We start from the raw sequence: 27,088 nt of genomic DNA, 5'->3' as shown, positions 1-27,088 counted from the left end.
GGGAGTGCCCCCTCTTGGGTCTCTGTTCTCCAGGAGCGCTGGAGTCAGCCTGAGGAACCGAGTTTCAGTGCTGAGCTGACAGACTTGCATTAACGTGAAGTCTGTAAACCTTTGGGAAAATGAGTCAAGGCCAAATTTCAGGCTTTCTACTTGGATATTCCTACTTCTTTTTCTTTCTGGTGATCAACCTTTTTGTTGAAAGGCAGAGTGACAGAGAGTGGGAGAGAAAGAAAAAGATTTTTCTCCCAGACTCACTCCCCAAGAGACCACATCGGTCGGGCTGGGCCGGGCCAAAGCCAGGAGCTCCAGCCGGGGCTCCCACCAGCTTCAGAAAAATGGAGCCGCCGGGACCAGCGCCAGGGCCCGGTGACGCTGGCCCCAGTGGTCAACGTTTAAAATGGTTAGCGGCTGAGGTCTGAGGAGAGAAGATGCCGTTCCCTGACGTGAGGACGGCGCAGGTCTCCGGTGGCGGGGAACCTGAGGCCCAGACGGTGCCTGGCCGCCCTGCGCCGAGCGGCTGTGCGTAGGCTCGGGGCGCGCGACTCACAGGAGTCCACAGCCCACGGCGCGCAGCAGCAGGCGTGCGGCCCTGGTTTGCTCAACTTCCACCCGAATCTGCTTCAAAGTGAGGCCACCAGGGGGCGTTTGGTGTCGTGGGTGAGACACGGCCGACAGCCACGTCCCAGCTCCACTCCGATTCCAGCCTCCTGCCCATGCAGGCCCCGGGAGCAGCAGCTGATGGCCCGGTGGTTGGGTCCCTGTCACCCACGTGGGAGACCTGCATTGAGTCCCCCGCTGCCAGCTTGGCCCCGCCCCGCCCAACCCTGCCCCCGCCTGGCCCCAACCCACCCTGCCCCGCCCCGGCCCCCCCCCCCGGCCCCGCCCCACCCTGGCCCTTCCCCAGCCCCAGCCGAGCCCTGCCCCCGCCCAGCCCCAACCCCCCCCCCCGCCCCACCCCGGCCCCGCCCCCGCCCTGGCCCTGCCCCCGCCCCGCCCCGCTCCTGCGGGCATTTTGTCTTCAGTGGGCTGCATCGTGTGGGCGTCGGAGAGGAAGTCACACACCGACCTGGCCGTTGCTCCTGACTCTGGAATCTCCTGTACACCATTTTGTTCATAACGTCGTTTTTCTTAAGATTTATTATTCGAAAGGCAGCGTTAACAGAGAGAGAAAGAGAGAAATCTTCCATCTGCTGACCACTCCCTAAACGGCCACAACAGCCAGGGTTGAGCCAGGCCAAAGCCAGGAGCCCAGAACTGCACCCAGGTCTGCCGAGTGGTTGGGCCGTCTTCCACCGCCTTCCCAGCCGCAGTAGCAGCGAGCTGGATCAGAGGTGGAGCAGCCGGAACAGCCGGGACTCAAACCAGGGCCCGCACGGGATTCCGGCACCACAGGCGGCGGCTTTACCCTCTGCACAGCAGCCCCCCCCCCCAATGTCTCTTCCAGGGAGGCCACCACGGGCTCCCTGCAGGGCCCGGCAGAGTCCGCAGAGCAGGGCAGGGTGTGGGGAGGTCAGGGAAGGCGCCGCCGCTCCCAGCATCCGGCCTCGGGGCCTCTGGGTTGAGCCCCGTCCTGTGGCTGGCTTGTCCAGGGAAGAGGGGTCTGTGTTGCTAACGGGGTCGTGGCCAGGAGTGCTGCGTGTTACTGCGTGAACGTGACAGCCGCGTGTCACCGCACACATGCGGCTCATGGCAGGGCCCTCTGTTTATTACCTGCACTTTCATTTCTCTCTGTTTAATTCGGCAAGAGGACAGACGCTTCCATGGCATGTTCGGCTAGGAAGCTTGTGTGTTAGGTGCGGATTGTGCAGGGTTCGCCCCCTTCTGCACCTGGCCTTGCCCCGTCCATCCCATCCCACCCCCGGCGCAGCCGGTCACCCCTGGCCGTCCCAGACTGCCGATCGGTCCCTCAGACCAGCGCTGGGGAGGAAGCCGCTGGCTTCAGTGAGCAGCAGCAAGGCAGGTGTGCGGGCTTCCTAGGCAGTGCTGAGCGAGGGAGGCCGGCCACGGGGACGCCCCAGCCCAGCCCCAGCCAGCGGCCGCCCCCGGGAGGTCGTGGGCAGGGCACTGGGTTCGCCTCTCCCGTCTCCACTGCTCCTCTGTCAGCGGGGCCTGCTTCCACTGGGGTCCTCTGCCTGGGCTGTGGCTCCAGCCACAGGCTTGTGCCGAGGTTGAGATGACCGAGACTTCTCATGGGGCCAGTACTCTCGTTGACATTTCTTCTGCTTTCTTGATTAAAAAAAAAACAGCGCGGGCCCAGTGTCGTAGTACAGTGGTGAGGCCGCCGCCTGCCACACCGGCGTCCGAGCGGGAGCTCCAGGTAGAGTCCCGGCTGCTGCACTTCCCATCCAGCTCTCTGCTGTGGCCTGGGGGGCAGTGGAGGATGGCCCGCGTCCCTGGGCCCTGCACCCCATGGGAGAGCAGGGGGAAGTTCCTGGCTCCTGGCACAGCCCTGGTTGTCGCAGCCATTTGAGGGGTGAACCAGCAGATGGAAGATAAACCCCTCTCTCTCTCTCACAATCTCTCCTTCTCTCTAACTCTACCTTTCAAATAAATAAATAAATCTTAAAAAAAAAAAAAAGAAACCCTCTAGGACTTGCTCACGCTGAACGTGGAACTTGGTTCCCATTAACCGCGAGCTCCCTGTTCCCCGACCCCGAGTTCCTGAGCCCTGGCCCGCCTCTCGCCGGCTCTGCGCTTGTGGATCTGGCTGCCCAGTGCCTGCCTGGAGCCTGCCCGGCGCCTGCCCGGTGCCTGGTGCCCTTAGCAGAGCGTCCTCAGGCTCACGCGCACGGTGGCACGGGTCGGGTCTCCTGCCTTTCCGAGGCTCTACGGTGAGCCACCTGTGGGCGCGTTCACCTGGCCGTGGGCACGGGGCTGCTGTTGTCATTAACGCCGCGCTGAGCCTGGGTGTGGGTGTCCGGGTCTGAGCGTGCGGAGTCGCTGGGCCTTGCGGCCACTCTGTGGAGGATGCGCAGTGCGTTCTCCCCCACGGCCGCGTCACCAGTAATGAGTTGTGCCAGTGGGTGTGACAGGCACTGCACTGTGGCTCTTTAAAAGTTGATCTGTCTGCTTTTTATTTATTTATTTATTGCCCCCCCCCCCGAAACCTTTTATTTAAGGAATGCAGACTTCCTGCATTTCGTAAGGATAACTTCAGGAGCATAGCCGTTCGTCCCACCTCCCCGCATCCCCACACCCATACCCGCTCCCGTTCTCCACTGAGATCCATGTTTGATTAATTCTATATACGGAAGACCCCTCTGCACTAGGAGAGGCCAACGTTTGCGCAGAAACAAGAAAACCTGTTCCCTAGCAGTTGAGACAAGGCTGTTCGGAGTCATTGCATCCTGAGTTAATTAAACTTCGTTTTTTAATGACTATTTATTTGAAAGTCAGAGTTACACAGAGAGAGAAGGAGAGAGGGAGGGCGAGGGGAGGGAGGGAGGAAGGAAGAGGTCTTCCATCCGCTGGTTCACTCCCCAGTTGACCACAACGGCCAGAGCTGGGCCAATCTGAAGTCAGGAGCCAGGAGCTTCTTCTGGGTCTCCCACGCGGGTGCAGGGTCCAAGGACTTGGGCATCTTCTACTGCTTTCCCAGGCCACAGCAGAGAGCTGGATTGGAAGTGGAGCAGCCAGGTATTGAACCGGTGCCCATATGGGATGCCAGTGCTGCAGGTGGAGGATTAACCTAGTGTGCCACGGTGCCAGCTCCCCCTCGCATGACTTTTTACCCTGAGGGTGGGCCATGGAGGGTGCCAGCTCCCTGCAGGGATTTCCTGTGAGACCCCCCCCCCCCCCCCCGGGCAGGCCCCAGACTGGCCTCTGCATGCCGCGCGGCCACCCAGGCAGTGCAAGCTCTCGGCTGTGGCCTTTGCCGACACCTGGGACGGGGCTGACCGGGTCTTGGCCTTGGGCTGCATTTAGCCAGACGTCTCTTCCGTTTCCTCTGTGTTTGGGAGCGTCCGTCGGGGGTGCCACGCGGGGCCTCGTCCTCTGTACGGCAGAGCCGTAGCCATTCCCCAGCACTGACGGCAGGACCACGCCTTGCTTTCTGCCCGCGCTGTCGGAGGTGTTTGCTTTCGTCTGAGGCGGAAGAGAGCTTCGGCTTAGTTTTGTGGCGCACTAGGGCGTGATGTAAACGCGAGGCGGCAGCAGGACAGGAGTGTGCTCAGACCACGACCCCAGCCTCACACGGCGTTCACGTGCTTGTAAGGGCGGGGGGCCGCGTGCACAGGAAGGGGGGCCCGTGAGACAAAGGGCACCCATGGACGGCTCGCTCTCCTAGAAGTCGCTTTCCCAGGCACTGAGCTCACGGGGCGTCTGCACTGCGCCCCGGGAAATGCACACGGAAGACTCGGAGCCCGGGCCTGCCCAGGTGGGGGTGCTGCTGTCGAGAGAGGGACACGCGTGGCTGGCGGGCTCCGTGCCTGGCGCCCAAAGGGCAGCCCAGGAAGAAGCACAGCGGCTGGGCTGGGGCCGACTCGGCCAGACCTTGCGGTTGCCCACAGAACCGCTGGCAGAGTGGTGTGTGTGTGTGTGTGTGTGGTGTGTATGTGTGTGTGTGTGTATGGTGTATGTGTGGTGTATGTATGTGTGTGGTGTGTGTGTGTGTGTGGTGTGTGTTCTGGGGGTGTGTGGTGTGTGTGTGTGTATGTGTGTGTGTGTGGTGTGTGTTCTGGGGGTGTGTGGTGTGTATGTGTGTGTGTGTGGTGTGTGTTCTGGGGGTGTGTGTGGTGTGTGTGTGTGTGTGAGATGTGTGTTCTGGGGGGGTGGTGTATATGTGTGTGTATGTGTGTGGTGTGTGTTCTGGGGGGTGTGGTGTGTGTTCTGGGGGGTGTGGTGTATATGTGTGTGTATGTGTGTGGTGTGTGTTCTGGGGGTGTGTGGTGTGTGTGTGTGTGTGATGTGTGTTCTGGCAGAGTGGTGTGTATGTGTGTGTGGTGTGTATGTGTGTGTGTGTGGTGTGTGTTCTGGGGGTGTGTGGTGTGTGTGTGTATGTGTGTGTGTGGTGTGTGTTCTGGGGGTGTGTGGTGTGTGGTGTGTATGTGTGTGTGTGTGGTGTGTGTTCTGGGGGTGTGTGGTGTGTGTGTGGTGTGTGTGTGTGTGTGTGTGATGTGTGTTCTGGGGGGGTGGTGTATATGTGTGTGTATGTGTGTGGTGTGTGTTCTGGGGGGTGTGGTGTGTGTGTGTGTGGTGTGTGTGGTGTGTGTTCTGGGGGTGTGTGGTGTGTGTGTGTGTGTGATGTGTGTTCTGGGGGAGTGGTGTGTATGTGTGTGTATGGTATGTGTTCTGGGGGGGTGTGGTGTATGTGTGTGTGTGTGGTGTGTGTTCTGGGGGTGTGGTGTGTGTGGTGTGTATGTGTGTGTGTGTGTGTGGTGTATGTGTGTATGGTGTATGTGTGTGTGTGTGGTGTGTGTTCTGGGGGTGTGTGGTGTGTGTGTGGTGTGTGTGTATGTGTGTGTGTGTGGTGTGTGTGTATGTGTGTGTGGTGTATGTATGTGTATGTGTGTGTGTGGTGTGTGTTCTGGGGGTGTGTGTATGTGTGTGGTGTGTGTGTGTGTATGTGTATGGTGTGTGTGGTGTGTGTGTGTGTGGTGTGTGTGTGGTGTGTGTATGTGGGTATGTGTGTGTCTGGCAGGTGTGCGGTGTCTCTCCGTGGAATCCCGAAAGCCCAGCTCCGGTCCCCACTGCTGAGGAACGCAGCCACGCAGGGAGCCCCCACGGGAGGCCACGTCCTCGCTCAGAGCCGGAGCGCCGGGTGCCCGTGGCCAGTTCACGGAATTCCCTCAGAGAGGCCGGGGGGGGGGGGCCCGTCCTTGCCGGAGCCGTGCAGCAGGCTGGGACCTCACCTCAACAGATCCCCGTAGGAAACATGCACACGCACACACACACGTGTACACACACCACACACATACACACCACACACACCACACACACATACACACACCACACACACACGTGTACACACACATACAGCACACACCACACCTCCCCCGAACACACACCACACACACCACACACATACACCACACACACACACACACACGTACACCACACACCCCACACCCCCAGAACACACACCACACACACCACACACACACATACCACACACATACACCACACACACACCACACACACCACACACACATACACCACACACACACCACACACACCACACACACATACACCACACACACACCACACACACCACACACACATACACCACGCACACACCACACACACACCACACACACCACACACACATACACCACGCACACACATACACACCCCCCCACAGCACACACACCATACACACACATACACACCCCCACAGCCCCCCCACACCATACACACGCACACACACACCCACACACCCCCCACAGCACACACACACCACACACACACACACACTCACCCCTGCTCTGCTAAAGTCCTTTCACGGACATTTGCCCGAGAAACACTTCTCTGGAAAAAGAAATCCGCAGGATGTGATTAACGCCGTTTGTGTGCCGGCCTGCACGTGCCAAGTGCCCCACCACGTGGGCCCGGCAGCAGGCCGCGCAGCCTGGCCTCTTCACAGCCCTCAGCGGCAGGCGACACTCGCGCGGGACGCGGCGGCTCCCGCTTCTCTGCGGCTTTCCCTGCGGGGCGGGCGGCAAGGTCAGCCTGGCAGTGTGGGTCAAGGCCGCAGTGTGGACCCCGGCACGGCCGTCTGGGTGTGTCTTCTGCCTCGTGGCCCAGGAGAGGGGGAATAAACCCCATCATGAGAAACACTAACTTCTTAAATAGATGATTTATTTTGTTTGAAAGGCAGAGTTACAAAGAGAGGGAGACAGAGAGAGGTTGGTTCACTCCCCGGATGGCCACAACAGCCGGAGCTGGGCCGATCCGAACCCAGGAGCCAGGAGCTGCTTCCAGGTCTCCCACGAGGGAGCAGGGCCCAAGCACTTGGGCCATCCTCCACTGCCTTCCCAGGTCACAGCAGAGAGCTGGATTGGAAGAGGAGCAGCCGGGACTAGAACCGGTGCCCGTGTGGGATGCTGGTGCCGCAGGCAGTGGCTTAGCACACAACACCACAGCACCGGCCCCAAGAACATCAGTTTCTAAAACTAATTTCTAACCCTCATGTCACCATAGCCAAGGCTCTCCAGAGAAGTAGAAGAGAGAGAGAGAGAGAGAGAGAGAGGGAGGGAGAGGGAGAGAGAGGTTGAATCATTGGCTTGTGCAGCTGTGGCGGCTGAAGAGTCTGTGACCAAGGCCGAGAGGCCAGAAGCCCACAGGAGAGCTGCTGGGGGCCGGTGCTGTGGTGCAGTGGGTAAAGCCGCCGCCTGCACTGCCTGCATCCCAGGTGGGCTTCGGTTCAAGTCCCGGCTGCTCCACTTCTGATAGCTTCCTGCTATGGCCTGGGAGGCAGTGGAAGATGCCCAAGTCCTTGGGCCCCTGCACCCACGTGGGAGACCTGGAAGCAGCTCCTGGCTCCTGGCTTCCGCCTCGCCCAATCCTGGCCATTGAGAGTGAACCAGCCAATGGAATTCCTCTCCTCCCTCCCCAGAACTCTGCCTTCCTGATAACAGGTCTTTAATAGAGACAACAGCAGCGGTGGCTTCTTGAGCCCAGCGTGCCCCACGTCTCATCTCAGGCGGAACCCCTGCCCCAGGAGACCTTGGTCTCTCAGGGCCTTCTGGGGGTCCGGTGAGGCCGCCACGCCCCGGGGAGCCCCCTTCATTTAGAGCTGCTGATCCCTTTACAGACTCCTTCCCAGGCCCCGGGCCGCTGCGGCCAGACGACACCCCAAGCTGGCTGGCGGTGTCCTGGAGCACCCCCAGACCTGGTCCAGCTGCCCAGCACACAGAGGACAACTACTGCCATCTGGGTGGAGGAAGAACCGGGTGTGCATTGCCGAGCATGGCCAGGACCCGGGCAGCTGTCGCTTCTTTCCCGAGCCCCCCACGGGCTCCCCGCGGAATGTTGGCCCAGGTCTCTGGTGGGGGGTGGGCTGGAGCGGCCTGTCACAGCCATGCAGGTGGGGGAGGGGCTGGCGTGTCACAGCCGTGCAGGCCAGGGAGGGGCTGGGGTGTCACAGCCGTGCAGGCCAGGGCCCCCAGTGCGTCACTTCACGGGGAAGCCAGCACAGCCAGCGATAGCGCCTGTGGCAGGGGCTTGTGTGTGAGCCCGGGAGACCACGTCAGGGCGGGCCGTGCCCCCCCCCCCCCCCCCCCCCCCCCCCCCCCGTTCTCTGACAATGACTACTCTTGAGGACCCGCAGGGCCCTCCCCTGGGGGCAGGAGACTCCCTGGATTCTTCCGGAAGACCTGCCCAGCCCCACCTCTTGCAGGGCCACCGCCTCTCCACACTGCCGACCCTGCTTCCAGTGCACAGGTCCCGGGCACACACACTCCAGCCACATGGAAACCCTGCAGCGGCTCCGGCGGCTCCAGGGGCACCTGCCCACGGCCCCTGCACCCCGATAGTTTAATAACAAGTCCCAGGCAGAGGCTGTGTGCCAGGAACCCGTGTCTGCTGGGGGAGATAGGCCGGCTCCTGGGAAGCAGAGATAACTGCCGGAGGCAGGGCCCCTGGCTGGGTGGGGCTGGGAACCCCTGGCCAGCTGGAGGCTGAGGTCCCCAGGGACAGGGTGTGGGCAGGGGAGGGGCCGTGTGTGGGTGCAGGGACGGTCAGCTTGGAAGGGGACAGAGGGGCTCTCCGGACGCGTCCAGGGAGGACTTCGGGCGCTCTCCAAGTGACGAGACCACGTTCTGTGGCAGGAGAAATTACACAGTGGGGGAGGGCACTGAGGGGGGATTCAGAGCCTCCTGCGCGGTGGGGTCGCGGGGCGGGGCCCCCCTGCCCTGGTGGTAAACCTGGCAGGGGCCCCACACAGCAGGTGCCTCGCCCAGGTGTCCAGGGGGAGAGGGACCTGACCCCAGTGAGCACTGTGGCCTCCTGAGCCCGTGCACTTCTCCCGCCCTGGGGGGTGGGGGCGGAGACGCCCACGGCCACTCAGGGGGTTCCAGGTCCAGGGCCCACACTGCCCTCAGCCACAGGCGGCTGCTGGGTCCAGCGCCCTCACCTGGGCAGAGTGGCGTCTCCCGGCTTCCCCTGGTACCCACGGAGGCCCTGCTTTCTCCCGGAGGGCAGGCGACGAGGGCGGTGGCCAGGGAGGCCTGGTCCCTGTCTGGGCCACCGTCCCCGCCCCGCCTGGAGATGGCCGTGGCTCGAGAGGCCGCAGGACCGCAGACCTGCAGGTCTCTCACAGCCCATTACTTCCTTCGAATGAATGCCTCACAGAGGGACTTCTGGACAAGCACTGCGCGGACCAGGTGGACAGCGTGGACGCTCGTCGGGGACACGGGCTGCTGGACAGGGAGGCAGGTCTCAGGGGCAGGCGAGGCCACTTCGTGCCGGCTGTAGACAGGGGTGGCCGGACTCTGGCCGCTCCCCAGAGCCACCCGGGCGCTCTGGAAGCGCACCCCAGGCCGAGCGCACTGGAATCTGTTTTTTCGGCCCCCTCGCACACCGGTCCGCCCGGCCCCTGGCAGCCCTCCCGTTCTGCTTGCGGGACCCGCAGGCACTCGCCCGCCCTGCCATTCCCGCAGCGCGGCGGGTGTGCGGATTTCCCTAGACGCTCACGCCCTGGGGCCTGTGCTTGGGGACCCCCGGTGGCTGCGTGGGTGTGGGCGGCTGGGCTCTGCCCGGCCCCCGCCTGCTCGCGGGCAGGGGTGCTGTCGGCTGTGGGGGAGCCCGCACGAACTCCCACCATGCACCCGCAGGCCAGAGTTGGGCTCCCCAGGCCAGCCTGGGCGCGGCCTCCGCGTCCCGTCCTCCTCTCCCTGCGCGCCCACGGGACCCCTCAAGCCTCTAATAGCGCGGCTCCCTTCCCCGGCACGGGGCCTGCGGGCTAAACCGAGGCGTCCACCCGCGCATGCGTTCATCCCGCACAGTCGTCGCAGGCCCTGGCCTCTCGGTACACGCAGACAGCGCTGCTGGGGGAATTCTGGAGCCCCGCAGTACCCCGCCCCCCATCTTCTCGCAGCCCACAGCGGAGCGCCGGGGGAGGCCTAGGGTTGGGGGACCGCGGCCCGACGCAGCGGGATTCGAACCAGCATGGAGAACCTCCTGCGGCTCCGCCCCCACAGTAGGCCACACCTCTTTCGCGGAGGCGGGGACGGATCCGACCAACCAGTGTTCTAGGGCCATGCAAATTAGGCTCCGCCCCAGGAAAACATATTTTCCCAGACTCCCCTGCTTCCTTTGTGAAGAAACTCCAGCAGCGCAGGCGCGGATCCTTCCCGGGTCCCGCGGCGAGGCCGGAAGTGGAGACTCCGGCGCAGCGGTACCGGAAGCCCGTGAGGGGAGCGCGAGCCCGCCGGAAGCCGTGCCCCCGGCCCCGCCCACCTGTCCGCGGCGCCGGAAGTGGCCGCTGACAGCCGCGCGTCTGGCCCGAGGGTCGTGGGGAGCTGGCTGCTGAGCGGCCTGGGGCCCGGGGCCGCAGCACCCATGGCTGAGGGTGGCAGCCCTGACGGGCGGGCAGGCCCAGGGCCTGCAGGTAACGTGTGCGCCGCCGCCGGGCTGCGGGCCGTTGGGGACAGCGGCCAGGGCCGGCTCGCTGCGCTGTCTGCGTGGACTCGCCCGTCCGCCAGCGCGGATCTGCCGTGAGGGCAGCGCCCCGGGCGGGCAGCTGTGGCGAGCTGGCTGGTGCCACAGCGCGTCCAGGCGGGCAGGGGCGCGGGGAGCCCCCGAAAGGGAGACGTGCGGGGCCAGGCGGCGTCGGCGCGTGCCCTCGGGCGCTGAGCGGGGCTTAGTGCCCCTGCGTGTGCCACAGCCCCAGAGGACGGCCGCGGTGTGGCCTCGGAGGGCGAGGCGAGCGCTCCTCCCTCCTCCTCCCCCTCCTCTCTTCGCCGCCTCCTCCCCTCCCCCTCCTCTCCCCCTCCTCCTCTCTGTCTTCCCCCTCCTCCCCTCCCCCTCCTCCTCTCCCCCTCCTCCTCCTCTCTGTCTTCCCCCTCCTCCCCCCCTCTTCCTCCTCCTCTCCCTCCTCTCTCTCCTCCCCCTCCTCTTCCTCTCCCTCTTTTCCCTCCTCCCCCTCCTCCTCCTCTCCGTCTTCCCCCTCCTCCCCCCTCTTCCTCCTCCTCCCCCTCCTCTTCCCCCCTTCCTCTTCCTCCTGCCCCCTCTTCCTCCTCCCCCTCCTCTTCCCCCCTTCCTCTTCCTCCTGCCCCCCTTCCTCCTCCCCCTCCCCTTCACATCTCCCCCTCCCCCTGCTCCCCCCTTCCTTCTCCTCTTTCTCCCCCTCCCCCTCCCCGCCCCCGCCTGGACTGAGTAAGCCAGACAGTTCCCCTAAGGCCTGGGCTTTGCTTGGTACTGACCGACCCCAGGGACGGCGGGGACCCCGGAGCCTGGGTCGCCACATCCTGCGGGCGGCAGGAAGGTGGTCTGGCAGCTCCTTCCGCCTCCAGGAGGGGCCGTGTGGAGGCGGCCGGCTTTCCCTGTGCACAGGGCTGTGTGCTGTCTGCAGCGGGGCCAGCAGGCCGTCCCTGAGTTCCTGCGGGCTGGCCGGGCTAACTGTTGTCGCTGGACAGCTGGCCGTGAGTCTGGCGCCGGGGAACTTGAGCCGGCCGCGGGCTGGGTTACGAGGCACCCGCTGGGAAAGGCCCGGGGACGGTGCGGTGTCCTGTGCCAGTCACCGGCCTGTGCCGAAGCGCTCCTGCTCCTGCGTCGACCTTTCTCACTCTGCAGTGATGGGCAGCTGTGGGGCCTGACGGCTGAGGGGGCCCGCAGGCGCCTCGTGGGTGTCGCCTGCTGGATGCCTCCGTGGGGCAGTGTGGGTCGCCGTGTGCCGTGAGCCGTGCCCGCTGTCAGGCCCACGGCCTGTGGCCTCTTCTGCCCGGCAAGGCTGCTCTTCTCACTCCTGCCGCACCTGCGGCTGTTCGTAGGCGGGAGGTGTACGGGGAGGTTTGGTCTGAATATAGAAGGTAACTGGGCATCTGGAGCGAGTGCCCCACGAGGGTGGCCTGGCCACGTGGTCGCACCGAGGCAGGGGGGGCTTGAACCCAGGCAGCCTTGGGTTCCTGGTTGTCACGGGACACGCCCATCTGTCTTGCTGTGAGTCTCCCGGGGCTTATTCTGGGCTGTGGTGCGTTTCTGGCTGAGATGGGAGGTGAAGGACTCAGTTATTTCCAAGTGGGTTCCTCGTTGTGTGATATTGCCTGTTGAATGCTCTTTGCACCCGCACTGATTTTTTATTATTTATTTGAAGGTAGAGTTACAGTGAGAGGGAGACAGAGAGAGAGGGCTTCCCTCCGCTGATTCCACCCGCACTGATTTTTTATTATTTATTTGAAGGTAGAGTTACAGTGAGAGGGAGACAGAGAGAGAGGGCTTCCCGCCGCTGATTCCACCTGCGTTGATTTTTTATTATTTATTTGAAGGTAGTGTTACAGTGAGAGGGAGACAGAGGGCTTCCCTCCGCTGATTCCACCTGCGTTGATTTTGATGCCCGCTTATCAGATATTAAGTTGTTTACACCATGGTCTTTTGGTGCAGTTTGTTCTGTTTGATTTATTTATCTTTTTATTCTGGTAGGAGTTCATTTTCTAGTAGGCTGGACTTTCCTCGTTACTCTTACTGAAAGACAAAACTACTCCTCCGTATTTATATTTCCAAGCTTTATTTCTTTCACGTTTAATATAAAAAAATCCAAAGAGATTGGTTAAACTTCACTGATTGGAAACATGGGAGGCTTCTCCCATTTGGGCCTTCTCGCCCGGGTTCGTGTAGAGCGTTCCCGCTCGCCCTGGTCTCCTGCTCTCGCGCTGTCTAGGGCTGGGTCCGTTCGCGTGCATCCACGTTTACCTTGGTTTTGTTGAAGTGCGCCCGCTCGGTGGGCCTGTCTGGTGCCTTGTTCCTTACGTGGACGCGGCTGTGGCCGGTGCCTGGAGGGGGTGGTGGGGACCCATGCGTGGCCGCGTTGGGTGGCCCTTGGTTGCCGCGTGTCTTTCTGGTGCGCAGGAGAGGAGGTACACCCCCCCCTCCCGTCTTCGGGATCCGGGAACTTGCTCGCCTGGTTTGTTTGATACCGGTGCGCCTTATACTTCCGTTTGCAACTCTGTAACTTAGGATCCTGCTTCTCATCCTCCGCCTTTCTCGGCCTCCTTGGTGTCGGGAGCGTTTGTCCCGAGGGCGGGCGGCTTTCTCCTTTCCTGAGCGGTGAGCGGGGCTGGTCGCGGCGCGGCCCGGGCTGACAGGAGCCCTCTCTCCAGCGCAGGTCCGAATCTGAAGGAGTGGCTCAGGGAGCAGTTCTGCGACCACCCGCTGGAGCGCTGTGAGGACACGCGGCTCCACGACGCGGCCTACGTGGGCGACCTGCAGACCCTCAGGAGCCTGCTGCAGGAGGAGAGCTACCGCAGGTGAGCGGGAGGCCGAGGACGCCCGGCTGGGGGCGTGGGCGGGGCACCTGTCAAGCTGGCTGTCTCTGGCTGTCATGGTCCTTGGTGTTAGCCCGGGGTGTGGGCGGGGCATCTGCCATCTGACGGCTGGCTGTCCCTGGGTGTCATGGTCCTTGATGTTAGCCTGGGGTGTGGGTGGGGCATCTGCCATCTGACAGCTGGCTGTCCCTGGGCGTCACCGTCCTTGACATTAGAAGGGGTGTGGGAGTGTGGGCGGGGCATCTGACAGCTGGCTGTCCCTGGGTGTCACGGTCCTTGACGTTAGAGGGGGTGTGGGAGTGTGGGCGGGGCATCTGCCATCTGACAGCTGGCTGTCCCTGGGCGTCACCGTCCTTGACAGTTAGCCCCTGTAGTGGCCCCTGCCCCTCGAGTCTCCTGTGTCATCCCAGCTGCTCTGTCCACCCACCTTTACCCTCCGTAATTATTTGCATCTGGTGCCCTCTCCTTGCTGGCCCTGGCCCTGTGCCCAGCACCCAGAGCCCAGCCTCAGACCGGCTGTCTCGCGGCCCCAGGGGTCAGTGGGTGCTCTCCTCGTCCTCATTGGCAGTCCCCTGCAGCTGCCAGCCCTCCACAGCAGCGGAGCCCCCTGCAGGCCGGCTGGGAGGGTGCTGGGCGCCTTCCCTCTGGAGGGGTCTGTCCTGTGTGTGAGGCTGGGAGGGGCTGGGCGCCTTCCCTCTGGGGGGTCTGTCCTGTGTGTGAGGCTGGGAGGGGGCTGGGTGCCTTCCCTCTGGAGGGGTCTGTCCTGTGCGTGAGGCTGGGAGGGGCTGGGCGCCTTCCCTCTGGGGGGTCTGTCCTGTGTGTGAGGCTGGGAGGGGCTGGGCGCCTTCCCTCTGGAGGGGTCTGTCCTGTGTCTGAGGCTGGGAGGGGGCTGGGCGCCTTCCCTCTGGAGGGGTCTGTCCTGTGTGTGAGGCTGGGAGGGGGCTGGGCGCCTTCCCTCTGGAGGGGTCTGTCCTGTGTGTGAGGCTGGGAGGGAGCTGGGCGCCTTCCCTCTGGAGGGGTCTGTCCTGTGTCTGAGGCTGGGAGGGGGCTGGGCGCCTTCCCTCTGGAGGGGTCTGTCCTGTGTGTGAGGCTGGGAGGGGGCTGGGCGCCTTCCCTCTGGAGGGGTCTGTCCTGTGTCTGAGGCTGGGAGGGGGCTGGGCGCCTTCCCTCTGGGGGGTCTGTCCTGTGTCTGAGGCTGGGAGGGGGCTGGGCGCCTTCCCTCTGGGGGGTCTGTCCTGTGTCTGAGGCTGGGAGGGGGCTGGGCGCCTTCCCTCTGGAGGGGTCTGTCCTGTGTGTGAGGCTGGGAGGGGGCTGGGCGCCTTCCCTCTGGAGGGCTCTGTCCTGTGTCTGAGGCCTCCACTAGGTTCTACTTCAGTGCACCAGAGACTCCCCCAGTGTCTGTGTCTGCCCCCTCAGGCGTGGGCTGGCCGTGAGCTCCTGGAAGAAGGGCTCCATGTCCCTGCTGGAAGCCAACCTGCCGCTCTGTGGCAGCCCCGAGACGAGGGCGTCAGCAGTTTAGGATCGGTTTCTTTCCTCTTCTCCTTCTAGTGTCTTGGCGTTTTGTCAGAGCAGGTGTCAGCCTTAGAAACAGAACAGACCCAGAGGGGCGGGTGTTTAGTCTTAGTTAAGATCCCGCATCGCGTGTCGGGGAGCCTGGCTTCGTCACCCAGCTCTGGCTCCTGGCTCCAGCTGACCGCGGCTGTGCCCTGGGAGGCAGTGGTGATGGCTCAAGTCGTTGGGAGACCTGGATTGATGAGCTCCTGGCTCCTGACGTTGGTCTGAGAGGGGCTGTCGTGGGCTTTTGGGGAGTGAGCCAGCAGATAAGACCACTCCCGTCTCTCTGCCTCTCAGATAAATTAAGAATCCAGCCCACCCCAGCCCAGAAAGGATTGTCACAGAGAGGTCACCCAGTATTCACTGTGAATGACTCAAGCCCAGAGAAAAGCACTAAGCCTGGGCACGCAGTGTAGAGTGGATGGAGTTGGCCAGGCCTCGGCAAGCATGTCCATGTCGCTTTCCCAGGTGCTGTTTGCCTCTCTTCTTATGCCCAGGTTGAGTGAATCTCTGGTTTCTGATATTTTTGTTGCTGTTAATTTTGTCAGTAGTGAGTTCTCAGAGCGTTCTGCTCCTTGATTTTCTTGTTCAGTCTAAGCCAACGCATGGGGCTGGTTTCAGGAGAGGCCACGTCCTGGGTGTTCCTGGGTTCCTGGTGCAGTGCCCTGGTCCCCAAGCGTTGTCCTGACTCGTGTCGGGCACCCGAGGGGAGCGCCCTGCGGTTGTCCTGAGTCGTGTCGGGCACTTGGGGAACCGCCCTGCGGTTGTCGACGTGTGGGTCTACAGCACAGGCAGCTGCACTGTGTGGCTGCTCCCCGAGAGAGAGCCGGCTCTGGACAGCTTCCCTCTGCTGTGGCTGCCCTGGAGTGTGGCCCTGGGTCACTTAGTCATGCTGAAGGCTGTTATTTGTGCCAGCCTCAGTGGGGATGCTGAGCCCAGAGGCCCAGCCTTGCGCCGTCACAGGGTGTCTGGTGAAAGGGGCCCCAGGCTGTGACCCAGATTCCCAGGCCAGCGTGCTGTCCATCGCTCCCTCCTGTGTAGAGGGAGGCGTGCTGGACGGTGGCTCAGGCCGTCCAGTGCCGGTCATCCAGTGCCTCTAGTCCCCCCGCTGCAGACCGGGCTCTCAGCGCCTGCCCTGCCCTGCCCAGGTCCAGCAGGGGGAGATGGGAAAGCATTTCGGAAAAGCAGACGCATTCGGGGGCACCGTGGATGCCCCCTCTGGGTGCAGCGCGGCCGCCCTCACGCACTCCCGTGTTCCTGCAGCCGTATCAACGAGAAGTCTGTGTGGTGTTGCGGCTGGCTGCCCTGCACGCCGCTGCGGATTGCCGCCACCGCAGGCCATGGCAACTGCGTGGATTTCCTCATCCGGAAGGGGGCCGAGGTGGACCTGGTGGATGTGAAGGGACAGACCGCCCTGTACGTGGCCGTGGTGAACGGGCACCTGGAAAGTGCCCAGATCCTTCTTGAAGCGGGCGCGGACCCCAACGGAAGCCGGCACCACCGCAGCACGCCTGTCTACCACGCCTCCCGCGTGGGGAGGGCCGACATCCTGAAGGCTCTCATCAGGTCAGTACTGTGCCGGGAGCCTGGCCGCGTCACCTCCGGGGCCCACGGCCACCGTCTCGGTTCTGTTCGGGACTTGGGGTTTGTCTTTCAGCGGCGCTCGTTGGAGGGTCTGTTTCTCTGGTCTTTTTTGAGTCGCTTCGTCAGCTCTTCTTTGCGCCTTTCCTGCTTAGTGGAGTAATCGCATCTTCCGTTATCTTTATTTTCCTCTCATTTTTGTTTTAAACTTTTTGGGTCAAATCCTTATTTTTTTTCCTCGATTTGCGATGTAAACTTTTAAGATTCTTAGTTTACCTTTGATCATATACTCTAAACTTTGTCCTTATTTATTAAGTAGGAATGACTGAAGTTGAGTTAGTTGTTGGAGAGTTGTAGAGGAGAAAGTTTTAGTGGCATTTGAGAACTTCTGATTTTGCTGTATTGTAGCCAGGAGGTGTTGGCCATGTGGTTTTCATTCTGGGGCTCGAGTTGGTGAGAATGATGATGATGGTGAAGGATGTCAAACTCCATTGCCGTGGGTTCTTGACGCGAAGTCGTGGTGGTGACGGTGGGTGCCTGTGTGCAGAGCACAGCCTGTTAGCCTGAGTGTTTCTCAGCCTCTGTCTTGCACCTTGCTGAGAAGTCTGCTGTCCTTGACCGTTGCTGGATTTGGTCGTTCCCCGTGTTCTTGCTTTGAGAGGCTCGATGCTGATTCAGTCATCGGAGCGGTGGCGTCTGGATTGCGCCTGTCTCAAAGCAGGAGTGCTGTGAGTGACTCACTTGCATGGCATCGTGGGATAGCTAATCTTAGTTTGAGATAGCTTAAGTCGTTCTGTGTGTACTCTGTGGGACTGTCTGGGATTCTTGGTTTTTCATACGGTTATGGTTACTACCATAGCGGATGCTAGGGCCAACTTCCGTTATCTTTCTATTCCTTAATCATTTCCTGTAGATACACTTGATACCATGTTCCATGATCTGTGTTTAATTTTCTCTCCCCGTCCATTGTTTTAGAAGGTTTACCAGTCTTCTTTTAATCAGACCAATGGTTACCTTTCTTTCCGTAGCTACTTGGAGCCAGAGTGTGTTTTCCGGTGACTTCTTCCTACCTGAGATGCGTTTCTCCCCTCCTCTGGAGGGCAGGGCTGTCCGAGGTGGGCAGGGAGCAGTACGCAGCTGCTTCGCAGGGAGGGGGCTCAGTGCGGAGAGGGGCCGGGCAGGCTGCACTCGGCGGTTCTGACGAGCAGGGCTCTGGCTCCTCCGTGGCCCGTGCAGAACGTGCGTTTTAAACGAGGCACTGGGGATACATGTGTTCCTCTGGAAGGCTGTGTACTAAATGGCGTCAGCGCTGGCTTTTGGGAAGACAAATGGGACTGGTACAGTTGTTACATTCCGGGTGGTAAACCAGGAGGGTTTTCTCTGTTTTTAGGGAGGCCAGCCTGATATTCTAAGTATCTGCAGCATGGAGAGCGTGAGTCGCGGATTCAGGGTGTTCTGAGCTGGCCTGAGAGATCCCGTCTCGGTTGGGCAACCCCTTTGGGCGTTTCAGCAGTTCTGAGTCTCCTGCAGGCCTGCTTGTGGGAGGTGCTCCGAGAAAGCCTTCCTGAGACCTCCTCCTCCCGCGTGCGCCCGGACGCTGCCATGAGAGCCCTGCACGCTGCATCAGTGGTTCTCGGAAGTTCTCTGCTCTGTTGACTTTGGGAAAGGGTTGCTGGCCTGGTCAGGGTGCTGGGTGGTTGGCATCGTCCACGCGGACTAACCCAGCTCCTGCCTGCTCTGTGTGCTTGCCGCCTGGCAGAGCCGCCGCTCCCGGTCACATCCACGTTGCTGTTGGAAACTTCTCTGATAGATTTTGCTGAAGTTTAGAGACAAGTAAGGAGCAGTATTTCTGTGTGTGCAGAAGCTAGGTTGATGTTTTGAGTTGTCCCAGTGGTTCTTGCCAGCAGTGTTGAAGCAATAGGGGAGCCTGGAGAACATTCAGGAGGAGATGACTGGGTCCGTCCGTGTTTGTGAGTGGAGAGGGGCTGTCTCCCACAGCTCTGCGGGGCTGGATTGTCCTACTGCCTCGTTACACACTCCCCAGGAATAAGGGGAAACCTGCCTGCGGTCCAGTTTTCCGTTTCTTGTTGAATGATAGTGTGGAGTGAATTATCAGCTGCTGATTGGTTTCACGCGTCACTCACGGGCGGTTTCCAGGTGGGCGTGTTGTCTGTGCCCTCCGCTGGCACTGCCTGAAGGTGGCAGGGTCGGGCCCAGGGAGAGTTCCTCTGGACGTGAGGAGTGGCGCTGTGGCTGCTGGCTGACTGTTGGCCACTGCTTCTGTGGCAGCACGGGGAGTGGTGGTGCTGTCACCCCGGACCCTGCACGTTGGGCCGTCACCCTCACTTCCTCTGTATGAGGAGGCATTTCCTGTTTCAGATGAAGCAGGTGATGATGGGCTAGCGGCAGCTGGAGAGACAGGTGCTGGCTGTGCGGGGTCACGCAGGTGCGGCTGCCTCCTCATCACCTCCCAGGTCCTCTGACTCTTGGGGAAGGTGGTGTCTGCCAGGTTCCCATCGTAAAGCGATCTCTGCCCCTCCGTAATTAGTAAGAGGCACTTTGCAGTCATGTCTGTGTCCTGTTCTCCATCGCACTTCTTCTTTTTTGTTTTTTTTAAGATTTATTTATTTATTTCACAGGCAGAGTTAGAGAGACAGAAGTAGAGAGAGAGGTCTTCCATCCACTGGTTCACTCCCCAAATGGCTGCAACGGCTGGAGCCAGGAGCCAGGAGCTTCTGGGTCTCCCATGTGGGTGGCAGGGGCCCATGTACTTGGGCCATCCTCTGAGGCTTTCCCAGGTGTGTTAGCAGGGAGCTGGAATGGAAATGAGCAGCTGGGATCCACCCCGGTGCTCATGTGGGATGCCGGCATCGCAGGGTGGCTTAACCCACCACGCACGGAGCTGCCCTCACCCCAGATCGGCAGTGTGTTTGTGAGTGCGGTCTCGCGGTTTCCCGTCTGATCCTGAGTCAGCTCAGTGAGTTACGCTGTCGTCGTTGTTCTTTGATGTTCGATTCGTCTCAGACTGGGCTGTGGCAGCCTTTCTGGCCAGCCTGTGCTGAGCTGTCTGCACGCTCCGTGTGCACTTCCCGCTTTGTCGTGTACGCCCTGTTTTCTGGGCTCATGTGGTTTGCCTGTCTCTGGAGTGAGTCATGTCTTCAAGGAGTCTTGGTGTCTTTTCGGTGAGAGTGGTATGCAGAAACCAGGACTTGGACTCCAGGAGTGTTTATTGCGTTTGGGGTGATCCTGCTGCAGCCCCTCCCCCGGGCCAGGCTGAGCTCACACGCGTGTTCCGTGTTTATGTTTCTGTGTGTACGCTGATACTTGGAATCCAGGCTAGCACCAGAAGGCTCATCCAGTTTCTCCCTGTCCAGATGAATTACTTTCTCTTCAGCAGTGAGACAGCTGGTTCCCTTGGCCTTAGAAGATTCTCTTTTGTTCCCAGGGCCACATGGCCCTCCTTGCCCACTTGGGCCGACACCCACGGCCAGGAGCCACCCTCGCGCGGCACTCACACTTTGCCAGGACTGTGACACTCCTCTCTGGTTGAGTGGTCCCTCTTGCGAGTAAAATGGTTGGTAGTTTGAGTTGGCCTGGGAGGACTCTCAGTGCCTCCTAAGAAGCCGTTGTCCATTGTGGACTTGGCTGTCTGAGTGCGGTGACAAGGGCCGGCTAACTCTGCATGTGGGGTGGCTATGGTGGGAGGGCAGCCCTGGGGGAGGTTGGTTTCCTCACCTCTGGCTGTCCCTGGGGATGTTCTCACTGACTGCCATAGGCATGGCTGCCAGGAAGGGCGGGGTGCCGCCCTGCTGCTGGCTGTCTGTTGTCCTGGGCCCTTCCCGGTGGATCTCGGCTCACCGCTCATGTGTGTGTGGCGTGCCGGAAGGAGCAGCTTCCCCGTGGGCAGGCTGAGTGCGCAGCGCCAGCTGGGTCGGCTTGGGTTCATTCAGGTTCTGTTTGTTTTTGGCTTTGAGTTTTTAGGAATTACTTTTTACCTGATGGTGTTTTACAATGTAGACTATATCCATGTAAAATCTGTTAAACAAAGTATGTTGAAAAAACGGAAGTCTAGCTTCTATCCTTGTCTTTTTTTTTTTTTTTTTTTGACAGGCAGAGTGGACAGTGAGAGAGAGAGACAGAGAGAAAGGTCTTCCTTTGCCGTTGGTTCACCCTCCAATGGCCGCCGCGGCCGGCGCGCTGCGGCCGGCGCACCGCGCTGATCCGATGGCAGGAGCCAGGAGCCAGGTGCTTTTCCTGGTCTCCCATGGGGTGCAGGGCCCAAGCACCTGGGCCATCCTCCACTGCACTCCCTGGCCACAGCAGAGGGCTGGCCTGGAAGAGGGGCAACCGGGACAGAATCCGGCGCCCCGACCGGGACTAGAACCCGGTGTGCCGGCGCCGCAGGCGGAGGATTAGCCTAGTGAGCCGCGGCGCCGGCCTTATCCTTTTCTTTTTCCTGCTCTCTCTCTCTCCATGGTTAAAAATCAGCAAACGTGTGTGTATCTCGGTGTGTGTCTCACACGCGCAGTGCAGGTACACAGTGGCTCCCCGTGCACTTTCACCACCCTGCCCCTCTCTTGCTGTGCCCTGGACGACGTTCCTGTCCTGGCTGTCCCTGCCTTTCGGTTGGGGTGTGTCAGGCCTCATCCAGCCAGTCCTCGCTTGGTGGACAGGTGGCAGTTTTGTCTGCCGTGATGGGCAGTGCTTTCGTGCTGGCTTTGTGTGTGCATCTTCCCAGCTTTGTAAATGTGCTTGGGAATGGATCCTAGAAGGTATTATTGGTAAGTAAAAGCGCCGCGTGTCGTCTTGGTAGCAGCTGCCAGGCTCCGCTCGGCAGGAGCTGATGGGTGTTGCTTCCCCGGCCCGGCGCTGGGGGAGGCTGCTGCCTCCGTGGAGCCGCCTGTGGCTGTGGGTGGTCCCCGTGTGCTGGGGGAGTGACGCGCAGGGCCGCTTCCCGTCTGTGTTTCTGTCGTGTGTCTTTCTGTGTGGTTAGGAACCACCCGCACGGGGCTCACTTCCTGTAGGGCCGTGGATCCTTGCCTTTCAGCTCATGCTAAGGCTGTTAACCTCTTGTGACGTTTCCCCTGGTTTTGCTGTTTGACATGCCTTATGCTATTGTTTTTGCCAGGCAAAAAATATTTCTTTCTTTCATTTTCTTGTTAAAAAAGTTGTTTTTGAAGTTCGTGTCGCAGTTGAGCCAAGTTTACGTGGAGACTTGTGGTTTCTGGTGGTTTCACGTTTTACATCGGAAGCCCTGACCCCCGTGGACACACATCTCGGTGCACGCTGTGACGAATGGATTTCGTTTTGTCTTGTCTTTGTGGATATCCAAAGCCACGTGATTGGAATGCCCCCCCCCCCCCCCCCCCCGCCGGCTTACTTGAGAGGCCACCTTCCCTGTCCCAGTACGCAGGTGCTGGCAGGTCTGCTTCCGGGTTTTCTGGGGCCTCCTGCCCTGTGGCTTCGTCTCCGTGTGCCAGGAGCTCAGAGCCTGTGCTGCTTCCCTGTCTCTGCTGCTGCCCTGCCTTCTCATGCTGCACTCTTCTAGATGCGTTTTATAGGAGACCCTGTAGCCGGGGGATGCTGTTTTATTTGTATTTGTATTTGTATTTGTATTTGTATTTGTATTTGTATTTGTATTTGTATTCAGTTTACTTAGTCCCAGGAAAGCCATTTCATCTGTAAACAAACGGAAAATTGATGTCTAATAACGTGAGCCTTCGCCCCGGGACTGTGGGCGGTCCGCCTTTTCTCTCAGCCCACTTTGTCTTTCGGTGGTATTCGGTAGTATTCGGCAGTATTCGGCAGTATTCGGTAGCATTGCATTATTTTCTTCCTGCAGATTTTGGACATTTATTAAGTTTGTGATGTCTTTTAAAACTTTATTTTGTGGGGCCTGTGTTGTGGTATAGTGGGTTAAGCTGCTACCCTGCAACACTGACATCCCATATGGGCACTGGTTCAAGTCCTGGCTGCTTTTCTGACCCAGCTCCCTGCTAATGCACCTGGGAAAGCAGCAGAAGATGGCCCCAGTGCCTGGACCCCTGCACCCACGTGGGAGACCCAGAAGAAGCTCCTGGCTTTAGCCAGGCCATTTGGGGAGTGTCACTGGTTAGAAGATCCGCCCCCACCTGCCTGCCCATAACTCTTCCTTTCAAATAAATAAATAGATTTTAAAACAAAAACTTTATTTTGCTATCATAAATGGGGTCTTCTCTTACACTTTTTCTCTGAGCTTGTTTCTGCTTGTGTTTATAAAGTCTATTGATTGTACAATGTGCTACCTCAGTCAGTTCTCTCATGGCTTGTATTTTCCTTTTATTTGGGACTTGTCATTTCAGCCCTACGGCTGTATCTTCTGAAAATCAGGAACACTCTCTGTCTTCCCTTCCACGCTCGGTTCTCCAGCCGCTGCCTCTGCCTGCCCGCGCTGGCCGGGCCCCTTCAGCCCGCGCTGGGCGCGAGGCCAGGGAGCTGTGTGCCGTGCTCCGCTGGCGTTCCCGCATCACGTGAAGGACATGGCCCTCCTTCCTGTTACTGAGTTTTGTAAATGTGCAAGTGTTGAGTTTTGTCAACACTTTTGATGTATCTGTGGTGATAATTAGAGGAGTTCCTCCTGGGTCCCATCACTGTGATGGATTCTGTTAGTGAGAGTCTGATATTGGAGCTGCCTTCGCATTCTTGGATGACCCGTGAGACGATCCTCTTAGTAAGAGCTACCCCCCCCCCCCCCCCGTGAGGTCAGGGAGCATTGCTCTCTAAGTATTCTCTGTATTCGTGTTTTATTGACAGTTTAAACGTTGATACCCACGAGAGAAGTTAGTGGGTAGTTTCTGTTGTATCCGGCCTTTCCCAGCTTTCGTATTATTGTTGTGCTAGTTTCGTAAGATGGATTTAGGCATTTGCCTTCTTTTTCTTTGTTCTGAAATAATTTGAATAACCTTGGGATTATTGGATATTTCAAGGATTGAAAGACGTCCCTTGGGGGTTTTTCGTGAGTGGACTCCACGTTCTTACCCGCTGCCTCCTCTTGATGGGAGTAACGAAGCTGCTGTCTCCCGGGACCCGGGGGGATTGGTTCCAGGACCCTGGAGGATACCGGGATTGGTGGACGCTCAAGTCCTGTTCCTTACGTACATCCTCACGTGTGCTTTGACTCTTCTCTGGGTTGCCTGAGGTACCTAGTACAATGTGGGTGCTGGGCACATGGCTGCCCGTGCCATCTGGGGAGGTGACAGGATCCAGTGATTCTCAGCCCGTGATTGGTGGAGCCCCTGCTGCCCAGCGTCCACTCCCCACGGTGTCCCTGCAGTGGGCCTCCCTCTAGGGTGGCCATGGGACTCTTTGGGCTGGGCTCAGTCTGCTGCTTGTCCCTCCGTGTCCTGCAGGTACGGGGCCGACGTGGACATCAACCACCAGCTGACCGCTGACGCGCGGCCGTCTTTCTCGCGACGCCTCACCTCCTTGGTGGTGTGCCCCCTGTACATCAGCGCAGCCTACCACAACCTTCAGTGCTTCAAGCTGCTCCTGCAGGCCGGGGCCAACCCCGACTTCAACTGCAACGGCCCGGTCAACACCCAGGAGTTCTGCAGGGGCTCGCCGGGCTGCGTCCTGGACGCCGTCCTGCGCCACGGCTGTGAGGCCGCCTTCGTCAGCCTGCTGGTGGAGTTCGGGGCCGACCTGAACCTGGTGAAGTGGGAGCCCTTGGGCCCGGAGTCGAGAAGCAGGAGGAAGGTGGACCCCGAGGCCTTGCAGGTCTTCAGAGAGGCCCGGAGTGAGTGGCCCGAGTCCACCTCTGCCGTGTAGACTGTTGGCGTCGCTTGAGTGGTGTGGCGTTGGAACAGCCAGTTCCAGCCAAGTGCATGGCCGGCTTCTCGTTGGGAGTGGCGGTCTCCAGGGGGCCCTCAGAGTGGCTTCTCCTTCTGAGCCTCTGGACACTGCAGGAAGCTGTGAACCGTGCAGCACACGCGGTCTGAGTGCAGGCCGCTAGAGAGCGGTGTGCCCGCTGCCCCTCAGGGAGGCCAGGCCCACGCGGAGCCCCGGGCTCTCCTGTTCTCAGCCCCCTTTCCTCAGTCCCACTCAGACACCGTTAAGTCCATAGTTTGCTTATTTATGAAGATTTTGAGGATTTACTATGTCAAAGGCGAGAGTGGAATTGGCCTGTGGCCTGTCTCTGGGGTTCAGAAGTTGACCCGTGTGTCCTGTGGGACCACCTGTCCACGCGCCTCAGACCTGCCTAGGTCTTGAGGGCACCCAGTAACGTGTCAGGAGTCCATGTTGCAGTGGATCGCCTGCCCAGTCATCAGAATGTGCTTGTGCTTAGCCGCCCCACGCAGCTGCTAGTGTCCATAGCTGGTGCCCTCAGTGCCCTTTCACAGCCAGAGCAGAGACCTGGAGACCTGGAGCCGTGCCGTCAGCCTGCTCCGCCCCAGCCCCCCCAGCCTGCACCCCGGGGTCCCTCGGGGCCTGTGGTGCTGACCCAGAGCAGCGGCTGATGATGGGCAAGGCCCTGTGCGGTCAGGTGGCAGCAGCCGTGACAGGGCTGTTCTCGCGAGGGCCCGCTCTTCAGACTTCACGTGGGAGGTGGGCGCGCGTCAGTGCTGTGCTGACCGCCGCTCGGAGCTGCCTTGGTCTTCAGGGTGGGGACGGGAACTGACCTTCCACCTGCGTGTCTGGGGACGGGAACTGACCTTCCCCCTGCGTGTCTGGGGACGGGAACTGACCTTCCCCCTGCGTGTCTGGGGACGGGAACTGACCTTCCCCCTGTGTGTCTGGGGACGGGAACTGACCTTCCGCCTGTGTGTCTGCTGTTCTCCCCCCGGCTCTGCAGGTGTTCCCAGGACCTTGCTGAGCCTGTGCCGTGTGGCCGTGAGGAGAGCTCTCGGCAAGCGGCGGCTGCGTCTGATTCCTGTGCTGCCTCTGCCAGACCCCATGAAGAAGTTCCTGCTCTATGAGTGAGGCCGAGCACAGTGCTGGCTGCAGGAGGAGGAGGGCGGTCCGCGGAGGAAGCCGACGCTGACTCACCCTGGGGACCGTACCCTGTGCTGCCCACGTATCCCGTCCGGCCCTGGTCTCACGGGTTGTAATCCATGGCAGGTGCTCGGGCCGTTGAGCAGTCTTTGGGTCTTTGTTGGCCTAGAAGCTCAGACAAAACTTAACTTTGTCCTTCCCGAGTGTGCGCTTTGGGTTTCGCAGTTGTGTGTTGGTGACGGCCGTGAGACGTGTGCAGTGTGGGCCGCAGGTGGAGCTGCGTTGATGTTCCTGCTAGGGAGGACTCTTAGCGCTTTCCAGAACTGTGCTTCTATTTATTTATTTACTTCTCGTTTTATTGTTTGATTAAAGCCTCCTAGTATCTAAATGAAAGGGAGTTTTGGTTAAAAAAAAAAGAAGTGGAGAACCAAGGCTCAGTTCTTGAGTTGCTGGTTTGCTTAGCTGCTCCTGGGGGGAGGACCCCGTGCGTTTCCTGCCCCACGTCCCCCTGCACTGCAGAGCCCCGCTCTGTCCTGGGGTCTCTGTCTTCCAGGACGGTTTCCTGGCTGAGCGTGCTCGGTGGCTTCTCGGAGCCAGCCTCTGCGTCAGTTGTGAGCCGCAGCGCCTGCGCAGAGTCCACAGCACAGTTCCCGCGCTGGGCCCGCCCTGCCCCCGCTGCAGGTGCGCGTCAGGAGCGTCCAGGCAGCGGTGGCTTTCCGGAGGCCACCCTGAGCTGGCCGGGAGCCGGCTGCCCGCGTTTCAACCATTCCAACAGCAGTCACTGCCTGCTCTGACGGAGGAAGGGAGGGCCTTCACGCCCGGGAAGGAAGCTCAGTGTCTCTGATGATTCCGAGCCGTCCGCTGGGCGGTGATGGCTCTTTACTCTCTGAGGCCTGCGTCTCAGCAACTGCTCAGAATCTAACGGGCAGGCAGCCGTGAGGGCAGGGCCTTCCCCTGGCCTGGTGAGAGGGACCACCTGGGCTGTCAGGGCAGGTGTCTTTGGCTTTGTAGGCGGGCCTCACTCTCCTGCCCAGGGCTGTGCAGCCAGGCGGGCGTCAGCAGGGCCAGTGCTGCAGCCTCGGTGTGCCCAGCTGCCTGTATTTCAGGTGAAGCCACGTTTGGTGCCTGAAGGCCCTGCCGTGTAGCCTTGTCAGGATTGTGCACTTGAGATGCATTTAGGAGTGGGCGGGCTGCAGATCTACTCCAGTCTGTAAAAGCTGAACTGGTGGTACTGTTTCATTGATTATCAGCGTCACTGAGTGTTTTAGCTGCCCAGACAGCGAGCGTCTGGATGTTAAATTGTGTGGCTTGGGGATGGAATGGGTGCGTGATGGCTGGGCTCTGTGCACATGGGTGCGTGCTGGACCCACGAGCACACGTGCTGTCCTGAGGCTGCACACGTGTTGGCTGGTGCAGTGGGAGAATGCAGACGCCGGGGCGTTGACGTGGCTGCAGTGGGAGAATGCAGACGCCGGGGTGTTGACGTGGCTGCAGTGGGAGAATGCAGACGCCGGGGCGTTGACGTGGCTGCAGTGGCTTGGTGTTGAGCTCTGATCGTTGTCTGC

The 27,088-nt window shown here is 60.4% G+C and overlaps 1 protein-coding gene across 1 annotated transcript; it reads left to right on the top strand.

The window, feature by feature from the left end:
• Window positions 1-10,267: 10,267 nt before the first annotated feature.
• Window positions 10,268-25,911, top strand: ASB1 (ankyrin repeat and SOCS box containing 1). The gene is made up of 5 exons (XM_070069945.1): window positions 10,268-10,546; window positions 13,259-13,400; window positions 16,236-16,538; window positions 23,942-24,327; window positions 25,384-25,911. The coding sequence occupies exons 1-5, from the start codon at window positions 10,498-10,500 to the stop codon at window positions 25,509-25,511; spliced, it is 1,008 nt and encodes a 335-aa protein (XP_069926046.1). The 5' UTR covers window positions 10,268-10,497; the 3' UTR covers window positions 25,512-25,911.
• Window positions 25,912-27,088: the final 1,177 nt, after the last annotated feature.

This window comes from Oryctolagus cuniculus, chromosome 3 (genome assembly GCF_964237555.1).
Source record: "Oryctolagus cuniculus chromosome 3, mOryCun1.1, whole genome shotgun sequence".
Lineage (NCBI taxonomy): Eukaryota > Metazoa > Chordata > Mammalia > Lagomorpha > Leporidae > Oryctolagus > Oryctolagus cuniculus.
This window is presented reverse-complemented; position numbering and strand designations above follow the sequence as displayed.

Coding starts and splice junctions, on each gene's coding strand:
- ASB1 (XM_070069945.1), top strand. CDS start 10,498: ATGGCTGAGGGTGGCAGCCCTGACGGGCGGGCAGGCCCAGGGCCTGCA. Junction 10,547..13,258: donor GGCAGGCCCAGGGCCTGCAG/GTAACGTGTGCG, acceptor TCTCCAGCGCAG/GTCCGAATCTGAAGGAGTGG. Junction 24,328..25,383: donor GGTCTTCAGAGAGGCCCGGA/GTGAGTGGCCCG, acceptor CCGGCTCTGCAG/GTGTTCCCAGGACCTTGCTG.